At 37.4% G+C, this 16633-nt stretch overlaps 1 protein-coding gene and 1 long non-coding RNA gene across 3 annotated transcripts in view; one reads left to right on the forward strand and one right to left on the reverse strand.

Moving 5' to 3' along the window:
• Positions 1-16633, forward strand: part of LOC120311571 — a 102490-nt gene that overhangs the window by 16199 nt on the left and 69658 nt on the right. The gene's annotated exons all lie outside the window — the stretch shown is intronic.
• The window catches only part of LAMA4 (laminin subunit alpha 4), a 103884-nt gene that overhangs the window by 9875 nt on the left and 77376 nt on the right, over positions 1-16633 (reverse strand). The window contains exons 21-31 of the mRNA XM_039351222.1: positions 15982-16144; positions 14431-14558; positions 11385-11556; positions 10888-11019; positions 9532-9674; positions 8174-8312; positions 6472-6609; positions 5218-5351; positions 4355-4519; positions 2628-2781; positions 1387-1580 (exon numbers count right to left, since the gene is read on the reverse strand). Of these exons, the coding sequence (XP_039207156.1) occupies positions 1387-1580; positions 2628-2781; positions 4355-4519; positions 5218-5351; positions 6472-6609; positions 8174-8312; positions 9532-9674; positions 10888-11019; positions 11385-11556; positions 14431-14558; positions 15982-16144 (1662 nt within the window). The remainder of the gene's footprint in view (positions 1-1386; positions 1581-2627; positions 2782-4354; positions 4520-5217; positions 5352-6471; positions 6610-8173; positions 8313-9531; positions 9675-10887; positions 11020-11384; positions 11557-14430; positions 14559-15981; positions 16145-16633) is intronic.

Here is a 16633-nt window from a genome sequence, read left to right on the forward strand (position 1 = left end):
GCGGCTGCTTAAAGAGCAGGTGGTAGCAGTTGCCAAGTAGACCTTTACACGGATTCCTTATTTGCATCAGTTGTCCCTTTGCATCAGGAGACCTTCATATAGTCAGTCATGTCCTTGGCACCTTATGATTTTACTACTGCTCTATGTTTTATTTGGATTTATCCTGAAGTCCACTTGGAAACTGTGGAGTGGGGAGTGATGGGCATGTCTTGGTATGCCCATATTGGACCACTGATTTGTGAGCTGCATTGGTTGCCAGTATGCTTCTGAGAACAATTCAAGGTACTGATTATTGCCTATAAACCCTATGTAGCATAGGGCCTGGTTACTGCAGGGACCAGGGTATCTTCCACTGTTTTCGCTCATCTCGTAAATGTGGACAAAGTCAGCATGCTCTGGGTCCCTTTAATTATATAACACTCTCTGTCAGGACCCAGATACTGTGCCTTTTATGTTGTACTAGTCCTCTAGAACAGGGGTCCCCAACCCCCGGTTCGTGGTCCAGTACTGGGCTGCAGCATGCCAGCAACCAGTCTGCACAAACAAGCAAAGCTCCATCCATGGGATGCAGGCAGCACACTAAACCACGCACTCTCCAGACCGTGGAAAAATCTTTCTCCACTGAACTGGTCCCTGGTGCCCAAATGAGTGGGGACCTCTGCTCTAGAATGACATCTTTCACAAATTTGTGTGGCCCCCATTATGATGATATTCCAGAAAGCCTTGAATATCTGGTTTTGCAGTAGGGTGGATGTGGTCTCCTTGTTAGAAATGTTCTTGTATGTATGTAGATATGCATGCAAGAGGCCTTCATCCTGCAGTGAACGGGTTTTCTCCCACGTAAAATTGGAAGTGTCTTGGCGACGTTTCGATGAAGCCTCATTTGTCATCTTCAGGCTGGTGTCTTCGGCTTCGTGCTTCTAGGAGCAATGTGTGATCGTAGCTGTTTCTTCCTTTTAACTGCCAGTGGGGGTATGAAAAAGGAAGAAACAGCTACGATCACACATTGCTCCTAGAAGCATGAAGCCGAAGACACCAGCCTGAAGATGACGAATGAGACTTCGTCGAAATGTCGCCAAGACACTTCCAATTTGACGCGGGAGAAAACCCGAATAACCAAAGACCTACATACAAACACCCGCGAAAACCTCAGAAAACATATATATATGTGTATGTATGTGGATAGATAGATAGATAGATAGATAGATAGATAGATAGATAGGAGGATACTAATCTTTTATATGTTATATTGTATTTTGTATTGTTTACATCGTGAGCTATCCAGAATTGTTTTGGAGTCAGGCAACATAAATTAATTTAATAATTTGCAAATATATTAATAGTTATTTCATATTTTATAAGTACATTACATTGTGATTACTGTACCTTTCATAGAAATCCTCTGGTAAGTAATCAAACTCTTGCCGGCTATTTGCTGTCCCACCAAAGAGATAGGCGTGTTCAGTTGCTTTCGGATTATCGGAGAAGTGGCAGTGTGCGTCCCTCTGATTTCTCAGTTCTTGTTCTCTTTTATTTATAGTAGATGAGAAAGGGGATGTTCCTTTTTTATTTTTTTCAGCCTAAATACATACATACATACATACATACATACATACATACATACATAAATGTAATCAGTAAACTGCTGCTGGACAGGCAGTTTTCATTCTGCATACTTTACTATATGTTCTTTTTCAATACATGTGGCCGAGATCTTCTCTCCACTGTCATGCTATTTGGGTGAATTAGCTGTGAGTAATATCAAAACTGCATAGGCAGGTGCTAAAACAGAGCAAAGGTATAATTTAAGAACTCCTTAAACAGGCCACATTTAATCTTTGATAGGTGAAGTTTTTTCAATTACTACCATCTTTATTTTATTTGCTCCAACCTGATGGAAAATTGGAAAAAGATTCAGAACTCTGGCTCTCCATCAGCAGGATAATCTGCTGATAAGCTCCCCCCAACTGAAAATAATAGGGATAAATGTGGTGTGGTGGCAAAAAAAAAAAAAGACCAAGTTTGAAAATGGGTTGAATTTGGAGAAAAGCCCTCTAGAAGATTAATCCCCACAGAATCCCTGGGGGAGAGACAGTTGGGCATTGGCTTTGAATGCTGCCAACTGCTCCAGTCTTTGCTTTCTTGCCAGATCATGCAGCTCAGAGCAGAGCATAAGCTGCTGATCTTGGGCTTCCCAGCATAAACATACATAGAAATTCACCAACAAGCAACCCAACAGTAGGTAAAATGGAGTCCATTACTTCCCCGTGCCTAGCCTTAAGTACTTGATAAATTCATTAAAAATGATATTTATATACTTTTTAAATACTTGTTCATAGGTAAAAGCAGGATTGTAAATGCCATTAATAATGAAGTAAAGTATATGGGAAATGTATTAAATCAAAGTAATGTGGACTATATTAGTAAGACTGGTTTACTGCAGCTCTTTTTCTTTTTGAATACTGGGCCATTTGTTAAAAATTATAACTTTTAAACAAGATAAATTTACCCTGAAATGTGTTTCAATTAAAAAAAGTTTAGAATCTGCACAACTGGCCCAAAGAAGTCTGTTATTGGTTAGCATTAGTTCCTGTCTAGAAAGCTATAAGATGTGGACGCTCACTCACCCTTTTGCTGTGGCTTTCCTTGGCTTTGGAGGAATTTTTTCTTTTTTTATGAAAAAGGGCAACTGGAGGAGATTCCACTGGACATCCATAAAGAGAGGCATGAACTTTCTCAGGATAGCGTTGGAAGTCTTCCACCTCAATATCTCGATCTAATCTATTTAAAAGAGAAGGTTATTATTAAACCAATTTTGACTTTGCATACATATTGAGACTGATAGATCTTCTACTGTCATCAGAAAAATATTTCTTGTGTTGTCAACTGAGTGGATCTTTATACTTTGGCAGCATCTATCACTGGTAAGAGTGCATTAGCTCATAGGCAGTGATAACTCTCAGAGAGGTCCCAGATTCTGTTCTGTTGTAACTAAAGGGCCTTTTTTTAAATAGAGCAGTTAAAACAATGACATTCAATGAAACATTAAGGTTTTGCAAGGAGAAATAGGCTATTGTCCTCCTGTCCATAATATTGTATCTTCAGATGACCACTGGGTGACACAGCATTTTGGATAAATGGGTTTCGGTGTGATCCAGCTGGTTTTTTTTCATGTTTTTAGAAATTTTGCTTATCTGAAATGTAAGTTGAAGTGATGATAGCCAATTTGGCTTAAACTTAGCATTTTTGCTTAAAATTAATCTCATATTTCATAATGAATTAAATCTGCTGTGGTTTTCATGATGACTAATTTTTAGTAACAAGAAATATATATTTTGTTTGCATAAGCCTTGGAGCAAAGCTGGAAAACTGCAGCTAGATAAATAGATAGTCAGATAGCCAGGATCAACATAATTTGTTTCGTATTCTCATTTGTCCAAAGTGCAATGTAAAATCTGCTTAATACTGATAAAGCCTAATTCTGTTCACACATAAATCAGAGGGGCAACCAATTATTTTTAATAGGTTTACTTCTAGGTAAAGTTATATTTTTTTAATATCTTAAGGCTTTGACTAAATATATATTAGAAACTATCCATTTCTCCTCTCCTCCCCCATGATGTTTTATAAAACTCTCTTAATGAAGGATTTTGGAGAACTCCAAAACCGGTTTATTGTTATATGACCTTTGGGGCACTTCTAATAAATTAAGCTATTACCTCATAGTGCAGTGATGGCAAACCTTTTAGAGACTGTGTGCTCAAAATCTAGCCCCACCCTGCTTCCCCACAGGCCCTGCTCTGCCCTTGTCCTGCCTACTCTGCCCCCACCCCACCCCCTGCCCCACCCATCGCCTCACCCACCCGCAGGGCCACTCACTGCCTCCATGGCCCGCCGCAGATCGCCCAGGCAGCCCAGCAGTGCCATGGCAACCATGCCCTCCGCCTGCACCCCACAGCATCAACTGCACATGGTAGGGGGCAAAGATGGCTACCATGTCCTTGGCTGCGCTGCTCTGCATGGGCCGCGCTTTAGGGCAACTCTCCTTGGGGGGCTGCTGGTGCAGAGGGGGCCACGGGGAGGCGGGGCTGGAGTGACAGCGCATGTGCCCATAGAGAGAGCTCTGAGTGCTGCCTCTGGCACGCGTGCCATAGGTTCGCCACCACTGTCATAGTGAGTTCACTGGTTTTTTTTTCAATAAAAGAAAAACTTCCCTTTAAAAGAAAAAAACTAACAATCACTTACAGTACAGTACAGAAAAACATTAATTTAAAAAAGGAAGTAACCCCTCCCCCCTTCAGGCAGCAATATCATGGCTCAAGGAAAGGACCCAAAGAAGTCAAAATGTACTCACCTTGTGAAATAGGCGTTGCTTATGCAACCAGTAAAGTTTGCTAATTGTGTACTGAGGGGTGAACCCCCAAAGTAGAATTTCTTGGTGCTTACAGGCTTTCTCTCAGTTGTATCCTTTGCTGGATTATTTTTGCTTTGTCTTGTTTCATCTACCAAAAGTTCAAACCTACAGAGAACATAGATCTCATGAGGAAATCTTTAAAGGAACTTGTTTGACACATTGCTAGTGGTTATTTCTTGAATGTTGAATTTGATGAATGACTCACTAGGTGGCAGCATCCACATAGGAGAGTGTTCTGAAAGCTCCAATTCCCTAATCTGTTTCTCAGTTTTGACCTGCTTCTGATAATATATAATTTAGTTTAATAGGTTTTAGCCAAGATGCCTTAGAAACATTTTTGATAAACAGGTGCAGGAATTCAAAATTAATAGCTTTAATTTTCCAGAGATGTAGGACTGGTGCATGAAAGAAACCTCTGCCTTGTCCCAACTTGTTCCCCTAAAGTTCGAATTCTCAATTTTGCCCATGGCTGCGGATCCACATAAATGCTATGTGTGTCATGGCAGGATTGCTACAGACATTTAGTTTGGGTCTAATGATACTGGCAGCCTTTACTCCTATACTTGTACACCAGGAGTGCTTATTGAGTGCTAAAGAAAGGATAATAATATTCTTGTATGAAGATCAAGTGTCCAACAAGTATTGGTAAAGGTTGAACACAAAAGTTCTTCACCCCTAATTTTCTTAACCGAGATCTTATTCTGATAATAATAAAGTTGCACTTGATATTCCAACAAATGCAGAGTAATTATATCTATGTATGATTAGATGTGTGTTAGAAAAAACGTATTTTACAACTTTACTTTTCAGGTGAGATCATTGTCATGACAAAATGGGCCTTTCCATCATTAAAGGATTTGTCTGCTGTCTGAACTTTGATTCCTTTTGCATTTAATACCACATTTCCTTTTTCCATGGAAATAGAGAACACTTCTGACTGAAATGAAGAAAAGAACATGTTCTTATTGATGGGAACAGAAGACTTTTTTGCATTTAATTTTTTTTACATTTTTACTTTTTTTTTAATTCATCCAATTTCACCCATCTTGCTAAACAAGCTATTCTGGATGACATACAACCAAGCTAAACAGTCAATAAATACATAAATTACCATTATTAATATTAAAACCATTAGAAAGACTATAAAAACAGCAAAACAAAGTAGTAGTGGATGAAGGGATGTGATTAATAATGGGGCCAAGTCATTAGTTCACCTGTCCCCTGGGAGTTCCAGGTCTATTGGCATAACCAGATTTTAAGGGACCCTCAGAAGATCAGAAGAAATGTGGCCAACCTCACTTCAAGGGGGAGAAGATTCCACATCATGGGTGCACAGCAGAAAAGGCTCACTGCATAGGACCCACCTGATGAAGCTTCCTAGGGGTCAGAAAGTGTAACATGCCTTCTCTGCTAGATCTGATGGGATTGGAAAAAGAGGTCCCTCAGGTAACTTCATCCTTTCCCATGAAAGGATGCATTTTTTACATTAAATCAGTTGAAGGTTTGATTATCATCTAATTGTCCTAAACACTGTAGAAAACACCTTGCATCATATAGTGCATGTAAATGTGTATATGGATGAATTTGAATGTATGCGCATATCTATATGTGTCTGAATCCACACACATATATTATAATTATTATTGTCATCATCCCAAATCATCTATATCATCATCTATATCAATATTACATGCTGGAGAAGGTCTACCTATGTGGTCACTAAGAGGCAACACAGACTTGAAGGCACATAATCTTTTACTATTTACAGTTTCACTATATTCTCAGTAGGGAGGTTTAAATTCTTTGTGCTCAACCCAGTGAAAGTTTTAATTATGAATAGGTCCAGTGAAAAACCTACTCATCATATTAGTCACAGTTTATCTCAGGGATGTCTCTGGTTAAATTTACCGGATTGGAGTTTATGGGATTTAATCCATTATATCCCTTAATATATTTTCTGCATTTACAATGTCTTTAACAGCACCTTTTTCCTTTAAAAAAAAACATTTATTTTAAAGAAATATGTGGAATACGTGGAAAAAACCCCCTAGACTTACATCTTCGGCGCAATAAAACAACAGTCCGTTAGGCTGTAAAGTTCGGAAATTAAAGCCGCCTTCAAATGCATGAAACGGAGAGATTTTCTGGCTGGATGCAATATAGCTTTCACCATTAAAATATGCTTTGCGGGACATCTGTTCATCAAGTAAACAAAGCGAACATATAGGGAGAGTAGAGAGCAAAAGGTGAAAATAACAATAGCAGGAAGAATCCAAGAGATCAATTATCACATTCCAAAATGCCCAGTGATTCTGATGTTGATGTTGACGTGATCATCACAGAACAGTGTGTGTGAGCTCTTTATCACACTGCAACAGAGATACTCTTGACAACCTCTTCCAGAGTTCACCAAACACTGCTGCTCTATAATTATTCCTTTCAGTGGGACTCAGACATAAATGCTGCTGGAAAGAAATTAGCTTCTACAATAATAGTGCTTTCAAAATTGTGCCTCAATGTGTCCTATTGAATAAGGGTCAGATAATACACTTGGAATCTCATGGCACACAAATTTTGAGGACATATACCTTATGTTTCTTTACTCCTTCCAAAGGAGATAATAGCTCAACTGGAAAATCAAACAGCTTCAGGAGGACCTTAAATCCATTTCCAATCTCATGGCACATAGCAAGTTAGGAAGAAGAATATAGTCTAGCTCAGGGATCCCCAACCCCTGGTCAGTGGACTGGTACTGGGCTGTGGCATGCCAGCAACCGGTCCGCACAAACAAGCAAAGCCCCATCCATGGGATGCAGGCAGCACACAAAACCATGCACTCTCTGGTCCATGGAAAAACCTTTCTCCACAGAACTGGTCCTTGGTGTCCAAAAGATTAGGGACTTCTGGTCTAGCTGACTCCTTAGCCCTCTAAAAGATGGAGGGGCCTATGATGACCGCTCTATGATGAATAATAGTACTATTACTATTTCTCTTGGTGCCATAACTGGGGGACTATTATTACAAATATTAATATTTATCTAGCCTACAGTTAATGTCACCTACAGGAATTTCAAATGAAAAAGTCTTGGTAGATTGGATAGTTGAGTCATGTACAGCTCAGTGCCATCAAGATCCTAATATCTATCTCTGAATCTAGGTCAACTATTCTTAAATGCCAATTTGTAAAAACTACTTCTACTGATAACAGTGAGAATTTGATTATAGAACTTTGGAAACATTACACCACCCCTACATTCTTCTTCTTCTTTTTAAATTGCTTGTGGGCCTTTTGGTCACAAAAAATGGTGAGGCTAAATTATTTTTTTCTCATCCCGTTGTAGTTAATTGTTAGAGACTATACCTGAAGTACAGTATGCGTATTGAAAATAAGCTAGGTTAAAATCTGATCTGTGGAGTGAAAGAAGGCAAGACATAAATATTTATTAAAGTGTCAAAACATCTGACTGTATAAAATCTATCACACTGCTTTTCTTTCAGAGATTTATTCTGCATTCTGTAGCATACACCACTTCCCATTATTTTATTTAAAAGGAAAAATATTGTATTAAGAGAAAAAAATGCTCTCAGAAATGTTACCTTTTTTATTCCCTGATAATACAAATTGGTGAAAGAAAACAAACATATTCACAAAGGAATACAAAAAAGGATCTCAAAATAAGACTATACTGTATGCATTTGAAAACAACAGAAAACCAACCCAGAATACAGAGGAATTTAAAAGCACAATTCCATACTTACAAGTGATTCTTCAGGACAGCCATAACCAATGCCCAGGGTGCCTGGCTCTTCCAACAAGTTGAAGTCCTTCTTTTGGAACTGGAAGCCTTTCATACAACCCCTAAAGGGAGTACTGATAGCCAGGTGTGAGCTGACACCACTGTGAAGGCATGACAGATGTTTGTTGAGAGTCAAAGGTCATGGCTAGTGGATTCTAAATCACTCCAATGCAAAGTAAAACAGTAGACTGTACTGTCAGATGGGAAAAGAATAACATCTGAGGAGATTCTCTTTCTCCTTTAGATTCAGCCTGAGAAATACAGGTAACCTTGAAATGGTTCATTGGAGGAGAACCATGCCCACAACTGCCCAATTAATTGAGGGAGCAGGACAACACTTCACAATAAAGCAATTAAGAGAAGTAATAAGTATTTTCATATGTTACTGTTGTGAACCAGCAGTGGCAGATCACTGAATAAAGGCCAAAATGCCACTGCTTCACAACCACCTTCTGATGATGCTCTGAATGATTCTAGACAATGGACAACTTTATCTACTGCTGTTGGTGGGAAGCTTCACTCCCTGGCAGTTTACAACATTACATCATGATCATTTCTTGCAATATGTCCAAACTTTGTGCAAGAGCCCTGTCATGAATGCGGAAATCATGGCTGCACTTGTTATAATGATGCATTGCCTTCTTCCAGAGAAACTGTAGTTGGGCATTTTTATATCATGCAAACAAAGCTGTCTAGTGCATTTATTTCTGGACCTGAAATTTCTTAAAGGATCTGAGATGTTTTTCCCCACTGGCAAGTATAGATTAAAAAAGAACAAAAATTGAAAACAAGCAGTATACAACAGATCAGGAAATAATGTCTCCATTGGAGGAATGGTGATTGCATAAAATGAATGTATAATAGACTACACATTAAACGGGCCCCACTTGGCTAGATGCTGAAGTATCTTTTCTTAACCTAGATTGCCCTCCAAATGGGTTGACCTCAGTTGCCAAAATTCTCCAGCCAGCATGGCCACTGCTCAGAATTCTGGGAATTGAAGGTAACGGAGGATGCCCAGTTGATGGAAGGGTATCTCAAACATCTGCCAATTTTTGTAGCATTGTTTACTCCAAAATCAAAACCAAAATCACCCCAAGATACTAGAAGTGATTATAGTGTATATTATTCAGCACACTAAACTGATGCTCTCTAATAACTTGTCATCTGCTTTGCCTCCATTACAGCATTACATGATACACAAATAATTCTACCTTCTATAACTGTATTTTAAATTCACATCATTATATGCTTTATTTATTTTATAAATGAACATCAATATTTAAATAAAAAAAACCTTTTGAATGATTATAAACCAACCTAGATTTTAAAATTTCAGTAGGAGCTCCTCCTATATAGACATCACTAAATGGCATGCTTTTCTTTTCATTTTCCATACTTTTTATATGTCTCCTATCCACTACCAAGATCATTTTCTTGGAATTATGATATATGACAGATATCTGAAATGAAGAAAAATAAAGGGAAAAGACACAGCATAGAATCCAGTGAATTATTTAATTTATAATACATCTTTCATTCAGGAGCAAAAAGCAGTGTGCATTCTTCCGTGTTTATTTTCCTAATTCAGGGGTCTTCAAACTTGGCCCTTTTATGACTTGTAGACTTCAAATGCCAAAATTCCTCAGCCAGCATGCTTGGCTGAGGAATTCTGCGAATTGAAGTGCACAAGTCATAAAAGGGCCAAGTTTAAAGACCCCTGTCCTAACAGCACCCAGCAACTGAGCTACTGTAAGTTGCATTGAGGGAGAGTGACTGACCCAATTCACCCTGGGAGCTTTTGAGTCTGAGACTCAACTAGAACCTTGATATTCCTGTTTGAAGTCAAATGCTTTAGCCATTATACCTCTCTATCTCTAGCCTTACTGATATCTTACAATACTTCATGAGAAGTCTGTAAAGTCAGAACAATTCATAAAGAGAGATGATGGGTAGAGGAAAACACATTTTGTGGGGAAATTTCTTCTCATGTGTTTTGCAGGTAGGTCCAGGTCAAATCATAACACTGAAAGAATGGGAAGCAACAACAAAGACAGTCTTAAAAGCTCCATTACTGTCAGCTGTTCAAGGTAGGTCAGGTCAAGAAGTAGAGGATTCCAGGGATGTTATTTTATTCTTATAAAATATAATAATAGAATCTTGAAAGGCTGTCCAAAATCTTCTTAGTACTTCTATTTTCTCAGAGATGAATTATTTTATCTGTTTCACCTCTTTCTCAAGGTCAGAACTACAATCTCTCTCTCTCTCTCTCTCTCTCTCTCTCTCTCTCTCTCTCTCTCTCTCTCTCTCTCTCTCTCTCTCTCTCTCTCTCTCTCTCTGTTGCTTCCTCTTCTATACACCCTATACTGAGTTCTTTTCTCCCTAAAGTTCAAATGCTATTGGTGATTATTCCTTGTGGATTGAAAAGGGGGAAAAAAAGCCCTTTTTAGAACCTTTATTCAAGTGTCCTTTTATTGACAAGTATTTGTTGTCTTCTTTTCTATTGGGAAAATTATACGTATGAACCCTTCAAGCTAACATTGATAGTGTACCCTAAGACTCACCTTCTACATGCCTACTGCCCTTAAGAGGCATTTAAATTCATTATTTGGGAATCTGCATGTTTTGTAGTGGCTGGACAAGCTAGACAGAAATGTAAATAATTAGGTAATTCACCTCATGGAACTTTGCATCATTAATCAGAGCCTTCTTCATAGAATCTTCTAGAATCACAGGGCCAGTACTGAAGCCGAAATCATACTGCAGATACAGGTATCCATTTTGCATCTCCAGGCTGAAAAACATACTCTGCATAACCACAAAATTAGATTTTTCAGAAGAGAGTGGACTTTTTTAGACGTTAAAAATGTATATTCTATTTCATTCTCTTCCTCAGTAAGTAAATCTATTAAGACTAATTAATTGTCAAACTGCTTCCCATTACAATAGTCCTTGAAGCAATTTACAATCAACTGGCAAAATTCAAATACAAGCAATAATCTAAAGCAGTATATAATAGTATGACAATAATATCCAAATAACTTCAAAAAATCAATTGGATCTTCGTCAGAAACAGAATTTAAATAATTTACTTCTTACTATATCTGAGCAGATATAAATCAACAATGTAAGAACTCGTAAAATGTGTTCTTTCTTTTCCCTTTTTTACTTACTCCATTAACCATCAGAAGGAGAAGACCATTATCACTTGGTGTTCGGACTTCTATATCAAAACGAGTCACAAGCCCAAACTTCCCTCTGCTCTCAATATTCTTTGCCAAAGCATAACCCGAACCATCAAAGAAATAGTTTACAGCTCGACTCTGGGTAAAGGCTAGTTTATCTCTAACATGAAGAAGAAAAAAAGACATAAAGAAAAATTAGGAAACTGGATTACATCTTCCACTCTGGAGACCTCACATAAAAACCGGACTCGGATGGACCAAACTGAAATAATTTGGCCTGAATGGCAATTACTAGCCTGGCATTCATTGTTTGTATGATTTAGAAGATATACTTCTGAAGTGTTTACTGGAAGACCAACATCAGCCCTGTTGTTAGAAAGCCTGAGACAAATGACCCAGGTGACAAACTGCCCTTCCTGTAGGAGGGCAGAATTGAGTAGCCCCAGAGCATATCATAAACTATTTACTACTTTTGGTATGATAAAATGGAAAGGGTGCGCCATTTTGGTTTCCACGTTGGGATCACTTTTTCAACTCTTATTTTCGATCATTTTGTACTAAATACTTTTGCCATTGGAAATGCCTAAAAAAGATTAACATAATTTTTGATAGATCATGGCCTCACATGCTGAACTGAAAGGGAATTAAAGCACCATACCAGAGTGGTAGAAGTTGGATAAGAACAGTGCCTTTCAATGCCATCTGTTTATATGATTAAGCAAGCAATACAGATGCATGGTAATCTGGCCATGTGATTATTTTTTAGAGTCACAGCATTTTCCAACTTTAATAACATTCACAATTCCTAGAAGCAAAGAATTATAATGTTGGGAAAGGCAAAAATAATGATCTAATCCAGGGGTAGGCAACCTTGGCTCTTTTATGACTCATGGATGTCAACTTGAAATCCATGACTCATAAAAGTCCATGAGTCATAAAAGAGCCGAGGTTTCCTACCCCTGATCTCGTCCAAATGACCATTTGCTCATGAAATCCATTATTTCATAATTTCTGTTAAATGGCTATCAACTGTATATAAACCATCAACCTTCACTATGTTTACAACTTCTATTGTCCAGCACCTTATATTTTCAGAAAGGTCTTCCTTCATATGGAATTCAAATGCTAATAATTTGAAGTTGCTGCTTTGGATATTACACTCAGGAGTTAAAGGAAAATACGTTTGTTCAATCAGTTAAGTACAGTTCTTCAAATATTTGAAAATCAATATTATATAACTATGTAGTTTTTTTAATCAAAACATTTGTATGCCTTACTGTAGGCCTTATATCACAAAACATAGGAGTATTATATATGTTTGTCACCCTGAGTTATTTATAAAAAATAATAAAGGCAGGATATAAATAAACCAGTAACATTTTATCTTGGGGAATAAAGGATTAGAAAGTATTTTTAATACCTATCCAAAGATCTCCACAGCTTGTTATAGAAACAGCTGCTTTACACCAACAAAATAGTTATCAATATTTTTATTTATAAAGATGTGAATGTTTAAGATTTGTTCTTGATAGAGGCTAATTACCAGAATTGTTACATGTGATTGGAGAAAGAGAGGGGAGATTTAAAAGCAAAACAGGTTCATTAAGCATGGCAGAGACTTAACCTATGCCAAAACAGATATTTTTAAACTCCATGTTAAAAAGAAACAAATGTGTTAATAAGTACATACCAATATTTGTATACGTGCTTACAAAAACAGAATAAATAACATAAAAGCCCTTTCAACTTTCATCTGGACTTTTTGTGAAAAAGTGAAAAAAAAACCGAACGTGTGACTTATGAGTTTGGTGATTTGATACGGTAGTTATAGAGAGAAGAGTAATATAACTTGAGAGAGAGAGAGAGAGAGAGAGAGGTTACAATATATTTGTATAACTGCTGTGAAGAATATCAGAAGCCTCTTCTTTACATCTTTTTTCTTTTTTTCCCATTTTCCTTAAACTTTTTTTCTTTTCTTACACCATTTGCTTTTTCTTTGATTTCTTTCTTTTTCTCCTCTCCTGCTTTTTTATCAGTCTGTGTTGGTTTTTATCTTCTTGATTAAAAGTTTCATGTATGTATGTATGTGCATCTATGAATACATTTATTTTTAGTCATTTGGTTCCAGGCAAGCTTATATTTTTGGTTAGGTTTCACTGTTTCTTGCTTTCAATCATATGTAATGCTCTTTTCTAAAATCTCCTCAGTGCGATGTTCCTTTCAATATTTTTCACGGTTAGGAAAACATACATGATTGCAACCTCAAAAATATAAATAAAGCTAATAAACATAGCCAAGGAGGAAAACAAAGTTTTCAAAAACCAGCAGCCAAACAAAAGCAATACAACTCAAAGTCCACCAGTAAAAAAACAAACATTAACTTATTTTCTGCTCCTTGGATTTTTTGTATAGTGTAAAGAATGATCCCATTCCCATAAAATCTAAATGTATTGGTCAGGAGTTATGTGAGCCTAGGTAGGGTATAAGCCAATCAGAATATCTTGAGGAAAATGGCAACCAATCAGACCAATGAACACATGGAAATTTTTCTTTGATCTCCTAAGCTTGGCCATCAATGCAGCCTGTGCAATGGGTCTCACACACACATACTTCTTTATGCACCTGTGCAGCCTCTCACTTTCTTTTCACCCCACCTTATTTTTACATATTTACATCTGAAGCATTTGAAGTTATTGGTTAAGAATTAAACATTGTACAGCCCTGCCCGCCAAAGCAGGGCGTGTATTGGTTTTGATTGGTTGGTGCAGACATCTACCTTTTGTTGAATTAATATTTGTTAATTGTGATAGGGAAATGGCTTTTGATTGTGTGGTTGAGATCAGCCAGTGTTTTGGACGCATTACCACCTGGCTGAACATAGCTGCCAAGTTCAAAAACATGGATTATCAGTATGATCCCTTGTGTCCAGATACTTTGAGGTCTCCGAAATCACAAAACACTTTGGACCTGTCTGGCCATTTGGTAAGTCTTGCTTTTGGAAATGATTACCCAAGACAGATCAAGTTCACCTTACCTGATACAAGGTACTGATTTGGTAATGTTATATATGTTTTTGAAATTATACAGACTAATGACATCATCGTTCAGTGTAGCAAGCTCCAGGCAGCCAATAAAGGCAGGCAAGTCCAAGCTTGGAGGGAGCTTTAAAAAGAAAAACACACAGTTCAGATCAATCTCATAAGCTTCAAAGGCTTATTCTTTATTTTAATGGTCAAAAGCATATTTTGCAATTTCTTCTTTTGCCTGTTGAATTATTTAAACCCAATCCATTCATATCTAGACTAAACTGATAAGGCCTATGGTTCTTGCTATCGGTTACTAATCATTTCCTCATTACTTGCAATACTGATTTACTGCTCTCTCAACTGTATCTGACACAGACGCACACACATTTTGTGTATACCTGCAGTATATAGCTATCACATGCGTGCACACACATATATACACACACTACACACACTACACACACACACACACACACACACACACACATATAATCACTTTTATCCCCCTTCTTACATCCCTGAGCATTTTGCAAGTTGAAGTTTTTCTTCTGGAATCCACTGGGCTCTTATCAACTTTGAACGATTACCTTAACACTTTAGAATTGGAAATTATTATTATTGTATTATAAATATTAGTATTATATCCCACCTTTCCTGATCAGAGTCAAAGCAGAATAAATGGGGGATTTTCCTTGTTTTTATTTATGACAAAATATGATGAGATTGAAAGACAAAGATTACTCCCTTTCATCCTGCGAGGTCTATATTTGGTCCAAGGCTAAAATCTTAATCACCACTCTGGCTTCAGTCAAGGTAGTCCTTGACTTATGACTACAGTTAGAACCAGAATTTCCGTTGCTAAGCAAAATGGTTGTGCCCAATTTTGCAGTTGTGAAGCAATCATGCAGTTGTGAAGCAAATCATGCAGTCATTAAGCGAATTCGGCTTCCTTCATTGACTTTGCTTGTTGGAAGCTGATTGGGAAGGTCACAAATGGTGATCACATGACATTGGGACATGGCAACTATTGTAAATATATGCTGGTTGCCAAGCGCCTGAATTTTGATCACATGACCATGGGGATGCTGCAATGGTTGTAAGTGTGAGGACCATTTGTAAGTCACTTTTCCAGTGCTGTTATAACTTCAAATGATCACTAAATAAATGATTATAGATCAAAGATTGCCTGTAGTAAGCCACTTGCACAGTGAATTAAAGCTAGATACTTGCTTTTTCCTTTCACTTTCAGTATATGCTGCTATCATGAACAACAAAAGATTTGTCCAGATTGTTAGCATAAGGCATGGATGCAGTAAGACCCTTCTTTATCTCAGTAAAAAAACATGTAAAGGGGTTACCCAAATCTGTTGCTAAACTGAAATCAGTTCTAAACTGTCCTGTCATGCCATCCATTGGGAAATGTTAGCATTAAATATTTCTCTTTTAAAGTTGCCTCATTTTTTGCAAGAGGTTTCATGATGTAGGTTTCACCTTTAATACAACCTTGAAAAAGACTGAGTATTCCTAGAGACAATGTGCAGAACCAATGTTGTTCTTACCTTAAAATCTGGAGGCACTCCTCCCACATAGAAAACAGTATTTTTAGCATCCAGATCCAATAAAGAAGCATCACCTGGAGCCTCTCCTTTATTGATAAACTTTTCCTCAGCTGTGCTGGTAAGGCTAGGGATTGTCAAAAACACTTTGCCATGCTTGCCAATCCTGTTGAAGAACAGTAGAGTCAAAAATGGAACTCTTGCAATTGCTTGATTGAATGATTAACAATTTCTGCATCTATGTTCCTCAGGAGACAGTCAACAGTGGAGAATAATTTCTTTTCCATGAAATTTTGCCTGACATTATTAGTATCCTCAATGATGAACTCTTTCTACGATTTTGGGATACGGTGTGGAATAACTTGATGGAGAATAATGGAAGAATGCTTCCATTGCTGATTTTATTTATCTATCATGGATTTGTATAACCTTCCTTTTAGAACTTTTTGGCATATATAGTGATCATTTAAAAATGGTAGGGGTTTTAAAGAAAAATATTCTTTTTCCTTTCCTTACTAATTACAAAAAGGAAAGATAGCTATTTTGCCAGGTTGTTAATAAGTACAATTAACACTGTTAGTAATCTTCCCAAGTGTCTACATTGTCCTGAGTTTTTCTAACCTAATCATCTAAGGCAGGGGTGTCAAATCGGTGG

This window comes from Crotalus tigris, unplaced genomic scaffold (assembly GCF_016545835.1).
Source record: "Crotalus tigris isolate CLP2741 ecotype Arizona unplaced genomic scaffold, ASM1654583v1 scf7180000018371.15429387391:27106975, whole genome shotgun sequence".
NCBI lineage: Eukaryota > Metazoa > Chordata > Lepidosauria > Squamata > Viperidae > Crotalus > Crotalus tigris.